The sequence below is a fragment of the Argentina silus genome (assembly GCF_951799395.1).
Source record: "Argentina silus genome assembly, chromosome: 17".
NCBI lineage: Eukaryota > Metazoa > Chordata > Actinopteri > Argentiniformes > Argentinidae > Argentina > Argentina silus.
This window is the reverse complement of record NC_139671.1, coordinates 7,985,180-8,000,921: the sequence shown is the minus strand read 5'-3', so window position 1 is coordinate 8,000,921 and position 15,742 is coordinate 7,985,180. Positions and strand designations below refer to the sequence as shown.

The window sequence follows — 15,742 nt, the reverse complement described above, 5'->3', positions numbered from 1 at the left end:
ATTACATATAACAGGACCAGAGGTGATGGAACTGTAAAGTGAAAGCCATCAAGTCGCGCGGTTGGACATGGAAAAGGCGCCTCCAAGTGGCGAACGTCCTATAGGCATTTTATTCACTGTTAGTAGGTCTATCTGACTACAAAATTAATGTCACTTTTGCATGCTTAGAATACTTTGAAAACATGAAAATATCTACCTTTTACAGCTAAACATCTTTTTAGAGGCATATTCAGAGTCCATTATTTCATCTCAACCTGCACTATCAGATGATAAACCTTCCTCAAGCATTCTTGTTGTCACACTGGCCTGTGGGTTGGAACCTTTTAGACTTTAAATTACCGCCTTGTCTTAACTTATTTGTAGACTACTGTATTGCCGCACTGGGGATCGCTCACTGTTATTCACTTGGTTTCGCAATGAGGATATGGGAGACATTCTCGATATTATTTTTTAACTACAATGTCATTACTGCTCTTCAAAGGTATATTTTTCCTTATGGGATACAGGTCGGTGATTCCACTCTGCGCGACGGTGACGATGAGGTGTCCGAAGTCCTGTGGCTTGAAAAGTGTTTATTTTTCTATGATACGCAGTACAATGGGATTTATGTAAGTAAGTAGCTAATTTCTATTTTACACAGGCTACGCAGTGAGTGTCATACTAGTGGTTGTTATCTACAATGAATATGTACATTTACACAATTTACAGAATGCAGTTATGCTCTTCAATAAGTTGTCTGTGTTGTTAGTTGGCCTACAGCCTGCCTGTGGACAACAATTGTTGGAAATATTATTACTTGTCGATTGTGATTATTATGCCTCAGTGTATATAGGAGTCTCCCCTCTCTCTCTTTTTTTTTTAGATATCCACCAATGGGATACTCTGTATGCAGCCCCCTCCTAAAGAGGATGCATATGTGGACAGGCCTTTCCCTCTGGGCTTCTCCGTCATTGCACCCTTCTTGGCTGATATAGACACTAGCCGGGGGAGAGGTGCTGTGTACTACCGTATGGAGGCGTCTATGGACATACTAAATCAGGTGTCTGTGGCTGTGCGGAGGGGTTTCCCAAACACCAGTTTCATGCCAACCTACACAGTCATCGCCACCTGGCAGAGTGTGGGTCGTCACCAGGAAGTGCTCCACTCTTCGGAGTCCTCTGATAGGGTGAGAGATCGATCAAATATCGCCATCTCAGATCAGATAGGTTCCAAATATGTACTGTAGATACAATGAGGATCATGTATCACAAGAGAGGGTTACACATGTGGACGTGCATGGCTTACAGCAGACCAGGAGAGGCTGAAAATCGAAAGTCGAAATCGAAGGACGGGCTCATTGTAATGCATGGACGTATCCCTCATTCCATTCCACATTCTACAATGAGCCCATTTTCAGATTTCGACCTCCACCAGCCTCCCCTGCTGCAGACATACAGCATGTGTTACAGTAGCTCAGCAGTGCAGTTCAACTCATCTCTGCATTGGATAAACTATTGCAGCCTGCGCCGTGGCTGTGTTTTAATAACAGCTTCTACGTATCCCTCAGGTGAACACCTTCCAGGCTGTGCTGGCCTCGGATGACACAGACTCCTATGCTCTGTTCTTCTACCCTGAGGAGGGACTGCAGTTCTTTGGAACGAGGCCTAAGACAGGAACAGGAACAGAGCTGCCAGCCAGAGTGGGCTTCAGTAGGGGATGGATCTCCACCTCAGAAGATCACGACTACGTTCTCCCAGAGCAGAGCATTAGGAACCTTCACCAGTCAGTCTGTCAGCCACGAAAGAACCGTTTTCAAGTCAACGCTACAATATCTTGTTTAACAGTACGGGTGATGACCTTGTTTTCATGTTTTGACATGAGTTTGTTTCCCCTTTCCTTAGGCAGGGGAACACAGGGGTAGAAGGGCTGTGGCTCTTTCACATTGGCAGCCAGTCTTCACTCCAGACCATCGTTCCTGCTGCAGTGAATGATTCATATCACATGGCAAAACCCTCAGGCCAGAATGAGAGGGAGCCGTCTGGCATTGAGAGCCCAGGAGTGGAAGATCAAAATGATGATTTCTCCATTCTGTCTGACAGTAACTCCCTCTCTGTCCTAAATGTACCCACGGTCTACCCCAAGGCACCAACCCTCACCCGCCTACAGATGGACAGCAACTCCCACTCGACCCAACCCTTTCCGAAAGTCAACCCAGAGACATCAACCCTCACCCCCCTACAGATCCCCAGCCAGGGTCTGTCACACTCCGGAGGATCACCCAGCCCCAAGGAGAAATGTGGCCAGCTCCTGCCACTCTGCTCCCAGGACAGTTACTGCACAGACCACCCCTCCGGGCCCTGCTGCCACTGCCGCTCTGGTTACTACGGCAACGGGAGACAGTGCCTACCACAGGGTGAGTCTGGAAATTAGGAGATAGATTATACAAGGTGTGTGTGTGTGTGTGTGTGTGTGTGTGTGAGAGTTTTGCGATTGACCATACAATTAAATTGATCCTAGATCTGTGCTTAGAGCTACGTTTCAGTGTGTGTTTTGTGTCCCGCCTCTCAGGTGTCCCCCAGCGTCTGAATGGGAAAGTGAGTGGGCAGGTGTTTGTTGGGGGGGCTGAAGTTCGGCTGGACAGGGTGAATCTCCATGGGTATGCTGTGGTGGGTGATGGCCGTGCTCACGTGTCCATCAGCCCGGTCCCAGAGCAGGCAGGCTGGGCCCTGAGGAGCGTCAGCCCCATCATCGGCCTGTTCAGTTGGCTCTTCGCCCTGGAGCTCCAAGGCCACAAGAATGGCTTCAGTATCACTGGTAAGGCAATGCATACAATATTAGCATGTAGTTTATCTATTTCAATCCTATTACATAAAGAAATATCCGTATGATCTTCTTTTGCGTCTCTAAGGTGCTGAGTTCACACACCACACGGAGATGACATTCTACCCTGGTAAACAGAATCTCACGGTTACACACAAATCCCAGGGGCTGGACTCGTTCCATTGTCTCTGGGTTGAGACGTTTATCAATGGAGAGGTGCCCTACCTCCTTCCTGGTGCCACGGTCCAGCTTGAACCCTATAAGGAGACATACCAGTTCAACCACTCAGGTGAACCACTCATGGTAGCTACTGTTCTGTGGTAATGTAATGTGTCCAACACTTCACTAGTTTCTCACAGGTAACCGGGCATGGCGTCAATGTAAAATAGTGTTGGGGTATGAATTTGGTAGCGACAAGAGCATGAATTCAAATGGATTTACATTCAAATGAGTAAATGAGTGACGTTTCTGCTTCTCTTCCAGTGGTGACCTCATCATCGCTGCGAGACTACTCAGTCATGTCCGAAAATGGAGGATTGGAGAAGTTCTCTTACCTGCTGCGTCAGAATGTGACGTTTCAGGGCTGCCATCACAGTGCAAGGGCCATTCCAGAGTTCCAGCAGCTGAACGTGGACCGGGTTCTGATCATGTATGCCAAGGAGGGCCACATTCTGAGATACACCATCACCAACACTGTGGGACCCGTTGGAGGTAGGACGTTTCGTTCCAAACGAAAGTCTCAGTCAGAGTTAGGAAATAGAGTTGTTCTAGTCATTTCACATACAACAAGGCCTGCGTCTTTCTTCCATTTGGGGTTTGCATGCACACTATTCAGTAGAAGTCATTTGAGCAGGCAGAACAGCAAACGTATTGCAGTGCTCACGTGTCACTGCTGTTTGACTCTGTGGCCTTGTGTTCCCAGTGGGGCTGCCAGACCCTGACTGGGTGAACCCATGCTCTGCTGGAGCCCACCACTGTGACCCTATGGCCCTGTGTGTGCCTGGGGTGGGGCCAGACTACCACTGCCAGTGTGCCCTGGGATACAGAGGAGACGGACAGAACTGTTTTGGTACCGTATCGTTCCTGATCAAAGTTAATCGAAAATAGATCCATATTTTGAAATTGATATCTGTGGAACATTGTTTTATTTCACAAAAACTGTATGTACACAAGCATGTGCTGTATTGGTTATCTAATAATAATCATTACATCCGCTAATGTTCAGCATGTGTTCCCATGGTTTTTGCTTGCTGTCTCTCCTGGTCAGATGTGGATGAGTGCTCAGAGTTGCTGGACAGCTGTGGTCCTCACTCCCAGTGTGTCAACGTGCCTGGCAGCCACCACTGTCAATGTGACGCTGGCTTTGAGTTGGACCTTGACTGGCACACCTGTGTTGGTGAGGATACAGATGATATGCATGTACTCATCTGAACACATGAACATAAGTACGTCAGGGGAGGTTGGAACACTGACACGTCCCACACGAACAATCATATTTGTCAATACATATTCTTATGTCTGTCCTTGTCCCAGATATTGATGAGTGCTACCTTAGACGGTGCCATCCTTTAGCCTCTTGCTCAAACTCTGAGGGATCCTTCCGCTGCCAGTGTTGGCCGGGTTACTACGGGGATGGATTTCTCTGTGACCAATCAGGTATGGATAACATGTTTGATCTTTGACAAATGACTGTTGAATGGTTCATTAACAATGCTTGTCAATTGTTACAAAACACAACATTTGTTGAGAGTCATCTTAACAAAATACTGCATCACTTGAAAACTATCATGTAAGTGTTCAATATTCTATAAATGTTATATTACAATGAGTGAACATGGTGTGCCCTGCTGACCTGATCTGCCCCCCCCTGTGCCTGGCAGTGGCCCCTAAGCTCCCGCTGACCCTCTGTGAGCAGCACAGAGACAGCCTGCAGGAGGGTCTGGGCTCCTGGGGAGGGATGCCCGTGGCGGGCACCTTTGTGCCCCAGTGTGACGAGGAGGGTCAGTACCTCCCCCTCCAGTGCCACAGTACCACCGGGCACTGCTGGTGTGTGGACAGCAGAGGGCAGGAGAGAACAGGCACCAGGACATCCCCTGGTACACCTCCGGTCAACTGTGACCAGCCAGGTCGGACAGCTGACGTTCCAGCTCCTGGTACGCTTGCCGTTGTGATGATTGATAGATATCGTAGTTGAATCATTTTCTACAGTGCAATGTCTCAACCTTGTTTTTGAACCACAGTAATAATCAGTGATAATACATTGATAATACACTTCCGTGGCTGTATTATTACCAGTGAAAGTAGTGTCTTCTCTCGTTTTCTCTCTGAAATGCTCCTCTCAGTCTAGAAAAGCAGGAGCTGAGCCACAGGTCTATATTTGGGTTAATTATGTAGTGTGTAAGAGCATCACTATAATCAGCCGCTCCAAAGGCACAGTTTTGGTGGATCCCCTCACCAACACTTAAGATACCTCATTCAATTGCAAGATAAATCAAACGTCTCAGATTTGTAAATACTGAAGATTATCTACACTACAGTATTTCTGTGATTTGAACCGAATGAAAGTATACACAGGTTTATGGTTCATAACAGCATAACACCTCTTTATTGCCTCCCTATCAGCCATGTTGGCACATTGAGAAATAGAATATGTCATCACATCACATCATTTTATGTCATGAAAATGTGACTCAGGCTTCCACACAAAGCAGCTGCCCCTCCCTGCAGCCTCTCCTCGGGTGAGTGTGGAGTCTCTGTGTGAGCGCTGGAGGCTGAGTCTGGAGGAGCAGTACGGAGGGCAGCCCTCCCCCCAGGACTACATGCCCCAGTGTGACGCCCAGGGACACTTTCTGCCCGCGCAGTGCTACGGCGACAGCACCTTCTGCTGGTGTGTGGACAGGGACGGGAGAGAGGTGGTCGGGACCCGCTCAAACCACGTCGTCAAACCTGCCTGTGAGTCTGTCTGTGTGGGGAACTGGAGACTTAGGATAGGGTATTTTAGAATGATTTACTGCACCGAGGCCTATAGATTAGGCCTGTAGTGCATTGTTTCAGTGTTCCAATACAGTTTGACTGGATCATTGTTAAAAGGTTTGTTCGCAAAAGCACATAACAGACAAAGGTGACAATTATGATGTGCTGTGCGGCTCACTTCTCCATAGTGTGTCGTGCGGTGCAGCACGTGAAAACGTTCCGTATCTCACATTTATTCACCATTCCTCCGGCTCCTCCCATTGGCAGGCCTTCCAACTGTGATCTCAAACACTCCTCAGCCATTGGTCAGTTCTGCCGTTGCCTCTCCACCCCCTGCTCCAGCCATTCTGTATTCTCAGGGCCAGCAGATTGGATCCTTTCCTCTCAACGGACCTCAAGTTGTCAAGGAGAAAGCGTCAGTGTTCCTGACCCTGAAGGTATGGATAAGAGGTTTCACGCTGTCCCTGTAGATATGCAAGTACAATAATAGGGTTTTCTTTTGATAGAGGGGCCCAAAACAATGTCAGTGTCATAACATACAATGTCAAGGGACACAGCAGGATAATAACACGTTAATGTGCCCACTGCCCATCCAACACAGGACTCCATAGTGGTTGGGATTGACTATGACTGTCAGGAGAATAGGCTCTACTGGACAGACCTGGCCAAACAAACCATTGACAGAGTCAAACTGGTGGCCGGAGCTGAGCCTGAGACTGTCATCAACACAGGTGATACACAGAGCACGAGTCATACATACCGTACACATACATGCACACACGCACGCTCACACATACGAACACACGCACGCATTAACATAATATATATATATATAACATAATATACTGTGTCTTGTGTTCAGGTCTGAGTAGTCCAGAGGGCATGGCAGTAGAGGTGAAGTCAAGAAGGCTGTTCTGGGTGGACAGCGGGGCAGACAGGATCGAGGTGTCCAGCCTGGATGGTGGTGGCAGAAAGGTTCTGTTTGACTCTCACCTGGTCAACCCCAGAGCCATCGTTGTGGACCCCATCCATGGGTATGTAGCACATAGCAAAAAAACACTCAAAAACACTCAAAAAAACATTCATCAAACTCATTTTAACCCTCTAAAAGCACAACCTATATTGATGTTAAATATATGAAATACGTAAAACATATAATTAATTCTGGTATTCTGTTATTCTGTACAGTAGGTACACTAAATGGTTACCAAAGGCTTTTGCATTGGGATGGTGTGGATGGAGGACAATACTATTTAGGTGTGTATTCTTGTCCTTGTGTCCAGTCTCCTGTACTGGACTGACTGGGACCGTGATGCCCCTAAGATCGAGATCTCCACTGTGGAGGGTAAAGGCAGGAAGGTTCTGGTGAAGGAGGGTATTGCACTGCCCAACGCATTGACCCTTGACCCCACAACTAAACATCTGTGCTGGGCAGATGCAGGTATGGACGTGAGAGCCATGCTTTCCAGTTTCTAAATGTAATATGATCAGCTATTGACAGCTATTGCATGTCCAAAAAAAAATGTGGGTTTTTATTTAGTACTGTATCGGTTTTGACAATTAGGGACCAAGAAACTGGAGTGCATTACAGCCGATGGGACTGGAAGAAGAGAGATCCATAGTAGTCTTGACTACCCGTTCAGCCTAATTTTCCATGGCAACAACATATACTGCACAGACTGGGAGAGGTAAGTTGTCCTTATGTCAAACAGTAACTGTGTCTCTGATTTGATTGTGTATACAGATTCCCTCAGATCAAGGACTAGTGCTAATCTGATTTCTCTCTCAGGGATGGGATTGTCATACTAAATAAAGATAACAGCAATCTGACAGAAGAGTATTTACCAAGGCAGAGGTCTCACCTGTTTGGAATAACAGTCATCACATCTCACTGTTCATCAGGTAAGACAGCCAAGACAACCCAAAAAGTGTTTGTGAAAAGATATATCACAGTTGAAGGTAGCTATTTTTTAATGCAGTATGTATTGTTTTGACTAAATAATATAATCATATTCTCTTATGCAGGTAAACTTTAAGGAGGCCCATTCTCGTTGGGTTTGGAGTAATAGGAAAGGACACATGTAGGCATACACACAGTCCACAAAAGCTGCCATTCAGAGGTTACTTTTCCAAATGAATGAAAAAAATGCATACCTTATTAATACAGTATCTGTGTATGATTGTGTTACGTGTGTTTGCTGTTCTGTATTGATTGTCTGTACTGATAATAAAATATTTGATGCAAAGAGAAGAATTTGGTAGACTGCTATTGCAGACACTATCCAGTAGATAGTGCTGTCGTTCAGGTTATTGCCAACTCCAAAATGGAAAAGGCTGCTCAGTGCTCAGGGATGATGATCCTGAGATAACCAACATGAAAGATAGGAACATAAGTGTAAAGATATTATAGTGCCTGTGTCAACAGCAAAAAGATTGATAAAGATACTGTAGACAACTCAAACAAGAAAGGTAATGATTGCTGGAGGGTGACCTAGCTACCATGCAATATACATTAGTGTCCTCCTCACTGTGTCTGCTTATGTGGCCAATCTGACATGTTGTGTATCTGAGACCACAAGGTTGGAAGGCAAACAGAAATTCCAATAAACATGGTAGCACTTTATAACTACTCTTATTCTTATCTCTCTCAGTGCTTTTCACTCACCCAGAAACAGAAGCCACATAATTCACAGCAATTAAAGAACCTCAGTGCTAGGGGGAGGAGGTCCCCCCCCCTTGTTTTCTCTCTCTCTCTCTCTCTCTCTCTCTCTCTCTCTCCCATCTCTCCCTCCCTCCCTCTCTCCCTCCCTCTCTCCCTCTCCCTCTCCCTCTCTGGCTACTTCCCAGTTACACCAGTGCTCCCATCATTACGGCGGTAATACCAGCACAAGGCCTTCTCTGTGTGATCCAAATCTCCATATCACTGCCTATTAGCAGGTCCTTGAATGAGTGGGGAAGGAAGCACGTCATGACATGGCCAGGGAGGCCATTGTGAGTCTAACTAAAAACATGAAGCGTCGTCCTCGCTAACACTCTCCCCTCTCTCCCTGCATATACAAACACACAGGTGATCTGCAGTCTTAGGTGACCAGGTTTTCAATGAGGGGGTTGAGTTAGAGTTACCTGCCTGAGGCATACGGGACAGCTGGGACCAGGGATGGCACATACTGTCATGCACTCTGTGTCCTGAGGAGAAAGACAAGGACTGGAAATGTCCCTGAGCTCTATTTTAGGCAAATCTGTTATACTACCGCCACGCTAGTTCACGGTGACGGTATCCAACGTTCATGGGGAAGCATGTTGTTCCATTGCAATAATTACATGTGGTTATGTAATAACTCTGTGCTATGCTAAGTAGGGAAGAGAATAGCCCACAAGCCCAGTCGGTGAATGGAAAAGTAAGGCTTTTTCAGGCCAAAATAACTGGTATTTACATACTTCATCCCAAATGTGCTTACAGCTCCAGTATCCATACGCCACAATATCTTTACATGATTGTATATGTTGAGCTTCCCCAGCATAACAAAAATAGATTGGACTCTGCGACCTTAGGAAGAGAAACAACTTTTTGTTTGGTTTTGTGGAACTTGTTTTAGGACAACCTGAAACAGAACAGGAATGAAAATGGTAGGTTTCAATACTTGTTTACTTTCATACGTCATAGCATACTCTGGGTTTTCCTGTATTACACATTTAGTATATCCATCTATCCATGTGGCCCATCTGATATCTCTCTACCCTAAAATAGATATTCAGATAGTAGATGGGTAATTGTATCGTCTTGCATAGTTCCAATTTCTCTGTTGTACGCATGAAAATAGCTCCTACGACACATCAGTTTAGGGGGTTGGGAATGCAATCAGACCACAGGCTTGGTTCCTGTAAATGAGGGGGACTGATATCCTAAAACAAACACGTTGGCTTTTCTAAAGACATGACTGCTGCCAAGACACAGCGAGGTCCAGCCACTGACCGCAAGGAGACCAGACCTCCCAGCCTCTCCCTGGGCTATAACCCGCCCCCCCCCCGCCTCCCCCTGGCCAGAAGGGGAGAGAGAATGGGCCTGCTACCCTGACTGCCCTGAGAGTGTGATGACCACAGAAGAACTCCACTCTGACCACCAGTTCAGGGAGTTCAGCCAATGTTGCTCAACACGGCGGTCACTCTGCAGGGCGGGGCCTGAACCTGGTCACGGAGGTTGAACACTCAGGGCCGCACCATTGATTAGTCATGAGCTGAGGGTGATCACTTAAGAGCTGATTGTTTTTTTTTCTGTTTTGCGACATGTTGGTTTTAGCCTTAAGCTCTGGATAAGAGTGGGTGGCTTGAAAGCCACACTGACCCAAGCCCAGCAGGGTTGACCCCAGGGCATTGCCTGAGCTGAGCAGACCTCCACACCATCACAAGACTGACCTTTGACTTTGCAGACTACTCCTGACCTCATGGGAGCGAGATGGAGGGAGGGGAGGCTTTATGCTGTTGACCCTCTAGCACATTGTGGTGGTGGTGGTGGTTGTTGTTGTTGTTGTTGTTGTTGTTGTTGTTGTTGTTGTTGTTTTTCTGAACTATATTTGTATAGTTGAAGTGTATTCCCATCATCTTTATACTGTACAGAAGGGATATGGTATTCCTAGGTTTACTGTATATCTTTTCACCTGATCAGATTTCACTGCAGTCTTTCCCATGACAGCTCCTCAGATGACCAATGAGGTGGTGCCAGACAGCGTGTTTGAACTAGAGATACCTTCTGCTAGACATGGAGTCTCGTCCATTTGAGTCCATGCCGTGTGTAACAGGGCATAAGTGCACCAGGGGCTGTGAACATGAACACTTCCCTGTTAAGAGACACAATGGAGATGTGTGGGGAAGGACGTCAGAGAGGAGACCTCGTCTCGACCACAGGACTCACATGTCAAGCAGCCACCGTGTTCTAAAAGCAGGAGATGGCCTGCCTTCACCGCAACTACGCCCCCCCTATACCCCGCAGTGTTCTCCTCCCCTTCCCACCATTCTTTCATCGCCACAAAACCTCTCCTCCTTGGTGCATCCCTCTCTTTTCTTCTCCTCAGCCTTAACTCTTTCTCTATTCTCTGTATTCACATGTGCAAACCCCCCCCCCCCTCCCCTCCCACCCTCCCTCTACCCCATCTCTTTGTATTCATTGCTGCAGACTCAGTGAAATGGAAGGAAAAGAATGAAGAAAAGAAAATTGGAGGCTGGACGGCCTCCATGATTTATTTGACTTGTACCTGTGTGAAATGATGGCTCGCAGCCAGAAGGGAAACAATAATACTCTTTCCAACCCTGGAGTCATTAACTGTGTGTGTGTGTGTGTGTGTGTGTGTGTGTGTGTGTGTGTGTGTGTGTGTGTGTGTGTGTGTGTGTGTGTGTGTGTGTGTGTATATGCGTGTGTGAGTATGTGTGCATGTGTCTTTGCGTGTGTGTCTGTGCGTGTGTGTGTGTGTGTGTGTGTGTGTGTGTGTGTGTGTGTGTGTGTGTGTGCATGTGTCTTTGCGTGTGTGTGTGAGTGTGTGTGCATGTGTGTTTGTGTGTGTGTATATGGGTGTGTGAGTTTGTGTGCATGTGTCTTTGCGTGTGTGTGTGTGCGCGCGCATGCATGTGCGCATGCGTCTGTGTGCGCATGCGTCTGTGTGTCTGTTTCTGTTTTCTCTGTGTGTGTCTGCTAAGGGTGTGGTTGAAAAAAACGACATTATTGAAAAGAAGAATCCTGCAAGTCCACTACTCCTAATGCAACCGACCACAACAAAAAAAACGAAACACAAGCTCAAAACACAAACTCACAAACATACGCATTGCCAAAGCAAGCAGAGCTGAGGCCCATCACCACATGATGAAGTGGTGAAAGTAAACTAATGGGGTTTGGCGGCTATCTAAAAGCTCCAGGATCGAGGGAGTAGAAGGGAGTATCTCACCACAGATGTTGCATAAGCTCTCCGGGGTTTGTCTTTGTCCCTGTCATGGATGACGGTCTGTCTGTCTCAGTGGGGCCATGGTTGGATAACCCCTGAGAGTTCATGCCTCATCCCCCCTCCTCACAAGCATGTGGCTTACATAACATGGAGGAGTGTGTGTGTGTGTGTGTGTGTGTGTGTGTGTGTGTGTGTGTGTGTGTGTGTGTGTGTGTTGGGAGTGGGGGGGGGGGAGGGGTCAGACTCCATTTTGAAGACTGACAAGAATTCATTAACACCAGGGCAATGGGCTAACCCACCAAGACAACCCACTCAAAGGTAAACTGATTATGCTAAGTTGACTAACAGTACTGTCATTAGCTCCTGTTGATAACTTAAGTAGAGTTGATACCAGGTACTTTAACTTCACTGTATCTCAGCGCTGACTGATATACTCTATACGATATTTGCTTTGGCCTGTTTGGAAACACCTCAATTACGTTGTTTGGGGCATTCCATGAATTCTCTGAATCACCCTGCACAAAATCTATATGTCTGAGTCCAATCTCCTGTCGGTGTAATCAGAGGAGTAGAAGCGGTGAGATCTGTCATCTCTACAGTATGGGAACTTTGGACAGGGGCGCTGAGCTGAAACATGTGTGGAGGAGGGCAGAGCGCTTCAGAGGTTTGACCTGTTCTGCTATGCTCATTAGAGGCCCAGGAGGTATGGAGATGTCAGTCACAGGGCCATTCTACGTGACTTCACTGACACTGCACGGATTGGGCTATGATTATATCATCGCTGAGCGTCCATCTGCGTAATGTCAGGCACACACACAGTGCCGTTTTGTCTTTCTACCCATTGTTGGGGATCCCAGTGGCTGAAAGGCAATGGACGAAGGGCCATGATTAAAGGTCTTCACTGTAAATCTATTACCATCAGTTCCACTCCTTTATTTTGCACTGAAATCGTATTTAACCTTGATTGAAACTAAACTTGGAAGACTACAGGAGATCCACATTTAGCCTGTAGTATGGGGACTCATTTACTCACGTAATGTACTTTGCCCTGGTACTACAAGGAGTGTGTATTACGTAAGATGAGCTATAAAAGACTTATGAAATGACTAAAGTTTAACTGAGTGCATTGAATATCAATAGTGCAGTAGAGTGTGCCAATGATTGTTTGCTCGTATCTATGCTAGACAAGGTTTGTGAGATAGTGAGTGTGTATGTAGATTGCCGCCGTAGATTGAAGACCCATCTCTTCAGGCTACATCTTAACAGTCCCTCCTAACGACCTCTTCACCCCCACTACCCCCCTGTACAAGTTTCTCTCCTGCTAATACATTTAAAAAATAATAATAATACATTTTTAAAAAAAGTAATTTTTCCTTCTTCTAGCATTGTGACTGCCTATGGCCCCTGGTCTGAGCATTGATTACTTTATCTTATGATGACTGATGGATAGATGATTCACTTACTAAAACAAATGTATTTGTTGTAAGTCGCTTTGGATGAAGGCATCTGCTAAATGCCATAAATGTAAAATAAATGTGTGTGTGTGTGTGTGTGTGTGTGTGTGTGTGTGTGTGTGTGTGTGTGTGTGTGTGTGTGTGCGCGTGCGGGCATGCAAGCGTGCGTGGGTGCAAGTACCCCTCCTCAGATTGACTTAATGACAAGTCTTGACTGGGCCTGGGGTCTGTGGTGGAGGAAGCATTGTGGGAACCGAGGCTGCTTCACCATGCATCTTATTGAAACCAGGCCTTGGCTATCTCCTGGAGGAGAGCTGTCCACAGAGCCCCCATCCTCTGACTCCCCACAAAACCTCCGAAGAGCCCCCCAAATCCCACTCACCCCGTGAGCCCCCCACTCTTCCTTGCTCTCCCATCAGAACAACAAAGCCATGCAACCAAAGCCTGTGGCCTGCAGCGTCTCACCAGGCATTTCTATGACACAAAGCCACATGAGAGAGAGACACTGTCAGAGGGAGCACTTATGCCTGTAAGAGAATCCTCCTATGTTCCCCACTGGAAATGAGAGGTTCCAACCAGCGCCATGGTGATCCACTCAGCCCCCCAGGTCTACGTCTCCTCACCACGACTTCTCCCTCTCCCTCTCCCTCTCCCTCTCCTTCTCCCTCTCCCTCTCCCTCTCCCTCTCCCTCTCCCTCTCTTTCTCCCTCCATCTTTGTTCTGTCACACTGATGAAAACCAACCATGTCAAGCCGAATCACGATCACAGACTCTATACCTCGATCCCCCACGTCCGACCACAGCTCCACTCATAACATCCTACATTCCCAGTGGTGGGCCCAGGCTGCACATGTTTACTGTGTGGTTGAAAGAAAGAACAAGACCGTTTGGAGAACAAGTTGAGATATACAGTACTGACCAAAAGGACAGTACAAGCTACTCAATCTGATTGATACCTACGGCCTGTAAATATCCGCTCCTCCTCGCAAAGCCAAGATGCCCACATGCAGCCCAACAGCTATCAAACACATGTATTGTCCTTTTCAACCTTCTTCTCTCTCTTGCCTTGGTTGGAACAGACAAAGGTCACCCTGCAAGACCAGGTCTCGGTCTTGGTCATATTATGGTTTCTTACAGAAGCCCACAGACAACAATGAGGAATAATATGGGTCATTATCTTAAAAAAAAAGTGAAGCAACCTTTAACCTTGAACATGTGGTCTTAGTTTTGACATTATTTGAGTTCATCGTCCAAAGCCTGAAATGTCTCTCTGTCATACTGAAAGCATGGGGTAAAGAAAACAACTAATCTAATAAAGGACCCTATAATTCAATACGACTCTGATGATGTCTGTATGACTCAAAAATGATATGGTATTCATTAAAATCATCTTCAGACTGGAGGGTCTGGAGGAGAATTAAAACGCTTTCCTGTGTTTCGGTTTCTCGCGCTCTGCGGGATTAGGTTGCATCCTGGGAAAGGCAGTAAATGACAGCCTTAGCTCTCCCCCCTCTCTGATTAGTGCTGGCCACTTGGCTCTGATGCGGCCTGCTTGTTTATTGGTTGATTCTCGGATCCTGGAGAGGCTCCAGAGCGTGTTATATGTCTGCAATTAAACTCTGGCCACAGAGGAGCTGGTGTACTAGTAGTAGTGGTGTGTGTGTGTGTGTGTTTGTGTGTGTGTGTCTGTATGTGTGTGTGTGTGTGTCTGTGATAGAGAGGGAAACAGAGACATACTGAGAGAGAGAGAAAGAGAGAGAGAGAGAGACCTCTATATTTTAGGTGACTCTTCATGTCTCAGTTATGACCAATGGAGTCAACATTTTGACTCATTCGTGTCATTGCTTGTTGTCAGATCGTATTCAGCTACTTGTGAAGACTTGTGGAGTTGTATAAATGTGAGAAAGTATGCAACAGCAAAAGAAAGCGTGCTTCTCTAGTACATGTATTTTTGTACTGAACATGTGAGAGAAATGGAAACAGAGTTCCTACAGTGTAGTTTGGATTGGACTGCATCATCCCAAAGAGAAACATTTGAACAGTGTACTGTCTACTCTGGCAGGCCTCCCAACACTGACTCATGGCAATACTAATTGGAAACAAATCTCCTGTGACTCCGGCCCGTTTGTTAAACTGGTACCAGTCCAGGGAGAGAGTGGGCGTGGCTTCACCTATTCCATCAAAAGCATTAACTTGCAATTATTAAATGTCACCTTTGGCTTGTGACTTCTCCTGCCGACGAATCCCTGGACGAGGGCTGCTCAGCCAGCCGTGTCTCCTCCCCACATGTGGAAACCATCTTGCCTCAAGCAGGAGAGACGGGACTGGGCCCTGATCAGAACACAGCTCCCCACGCTCTGGACCAGCTCTGATCGAGGTTAGGACAAGGGCGAGAGGGTGTGTGTGTGTGTGTGTGTGTGTGTGTGTGTGTGTCTGTGTGTGCGTGCGTGCGTGTCTCTGTGTGTTTGTGTGTGTGTGTGTGTGTGTGTGTGTGTGTGTGCGTGTGTTTGTGTGTGTGTGTGTGTGTGTGTGTGTGTGTGCGTGTGTGTGTGTATGTGTGTGTGTGTGTGTGTGTGTGTGTGTGTG

General features: G+C 46.8%; 1 protein-coding gene across 1 annotated transcript; it reads left to right on the top strand.

The window, feature by feature from the left end:
* Positions 1-886: 886 nt before the first annotated feature.
* nid2b (nidogen 2b (osteonidogen)) lies at positions 887-7,921 on the top strand (the record flags this gene model as incomplete). Its single annotated transcript, XM_083688815.1, has 19 exons — positions 887-1,165; positions 1,547-1,761; positions 1,881-2,392; positions 2,548-2,793; positions 2,888-3,088; positions 3,283-3,510; positions 3,722-3,868; positions 4,067-4,195; positions 4,333-4,455; positions 4,680-4,952; positions 5,494-5,751; positions 5,961-5,980; positions 6,132-6,209; positions 6,374-6,503; positions 6,635-6,806; positions 7,056-7,213; positions 7,337-7,460; positions 7,562-7,674; positions 7,798-7,921. The coding sequence occupies 19 exons, from the start codon at positions 887-889 to the stop codon at positions 7,806-7,808; spliced, it is 3,417 nt and encodes a 1,138-aa protein (XP_083544941.1). The 3' UTR covers positions 7,809-7,921.
* Between the last annotated feature and the right edge of the window lie 7,821 nt (positions 7,922-15,742).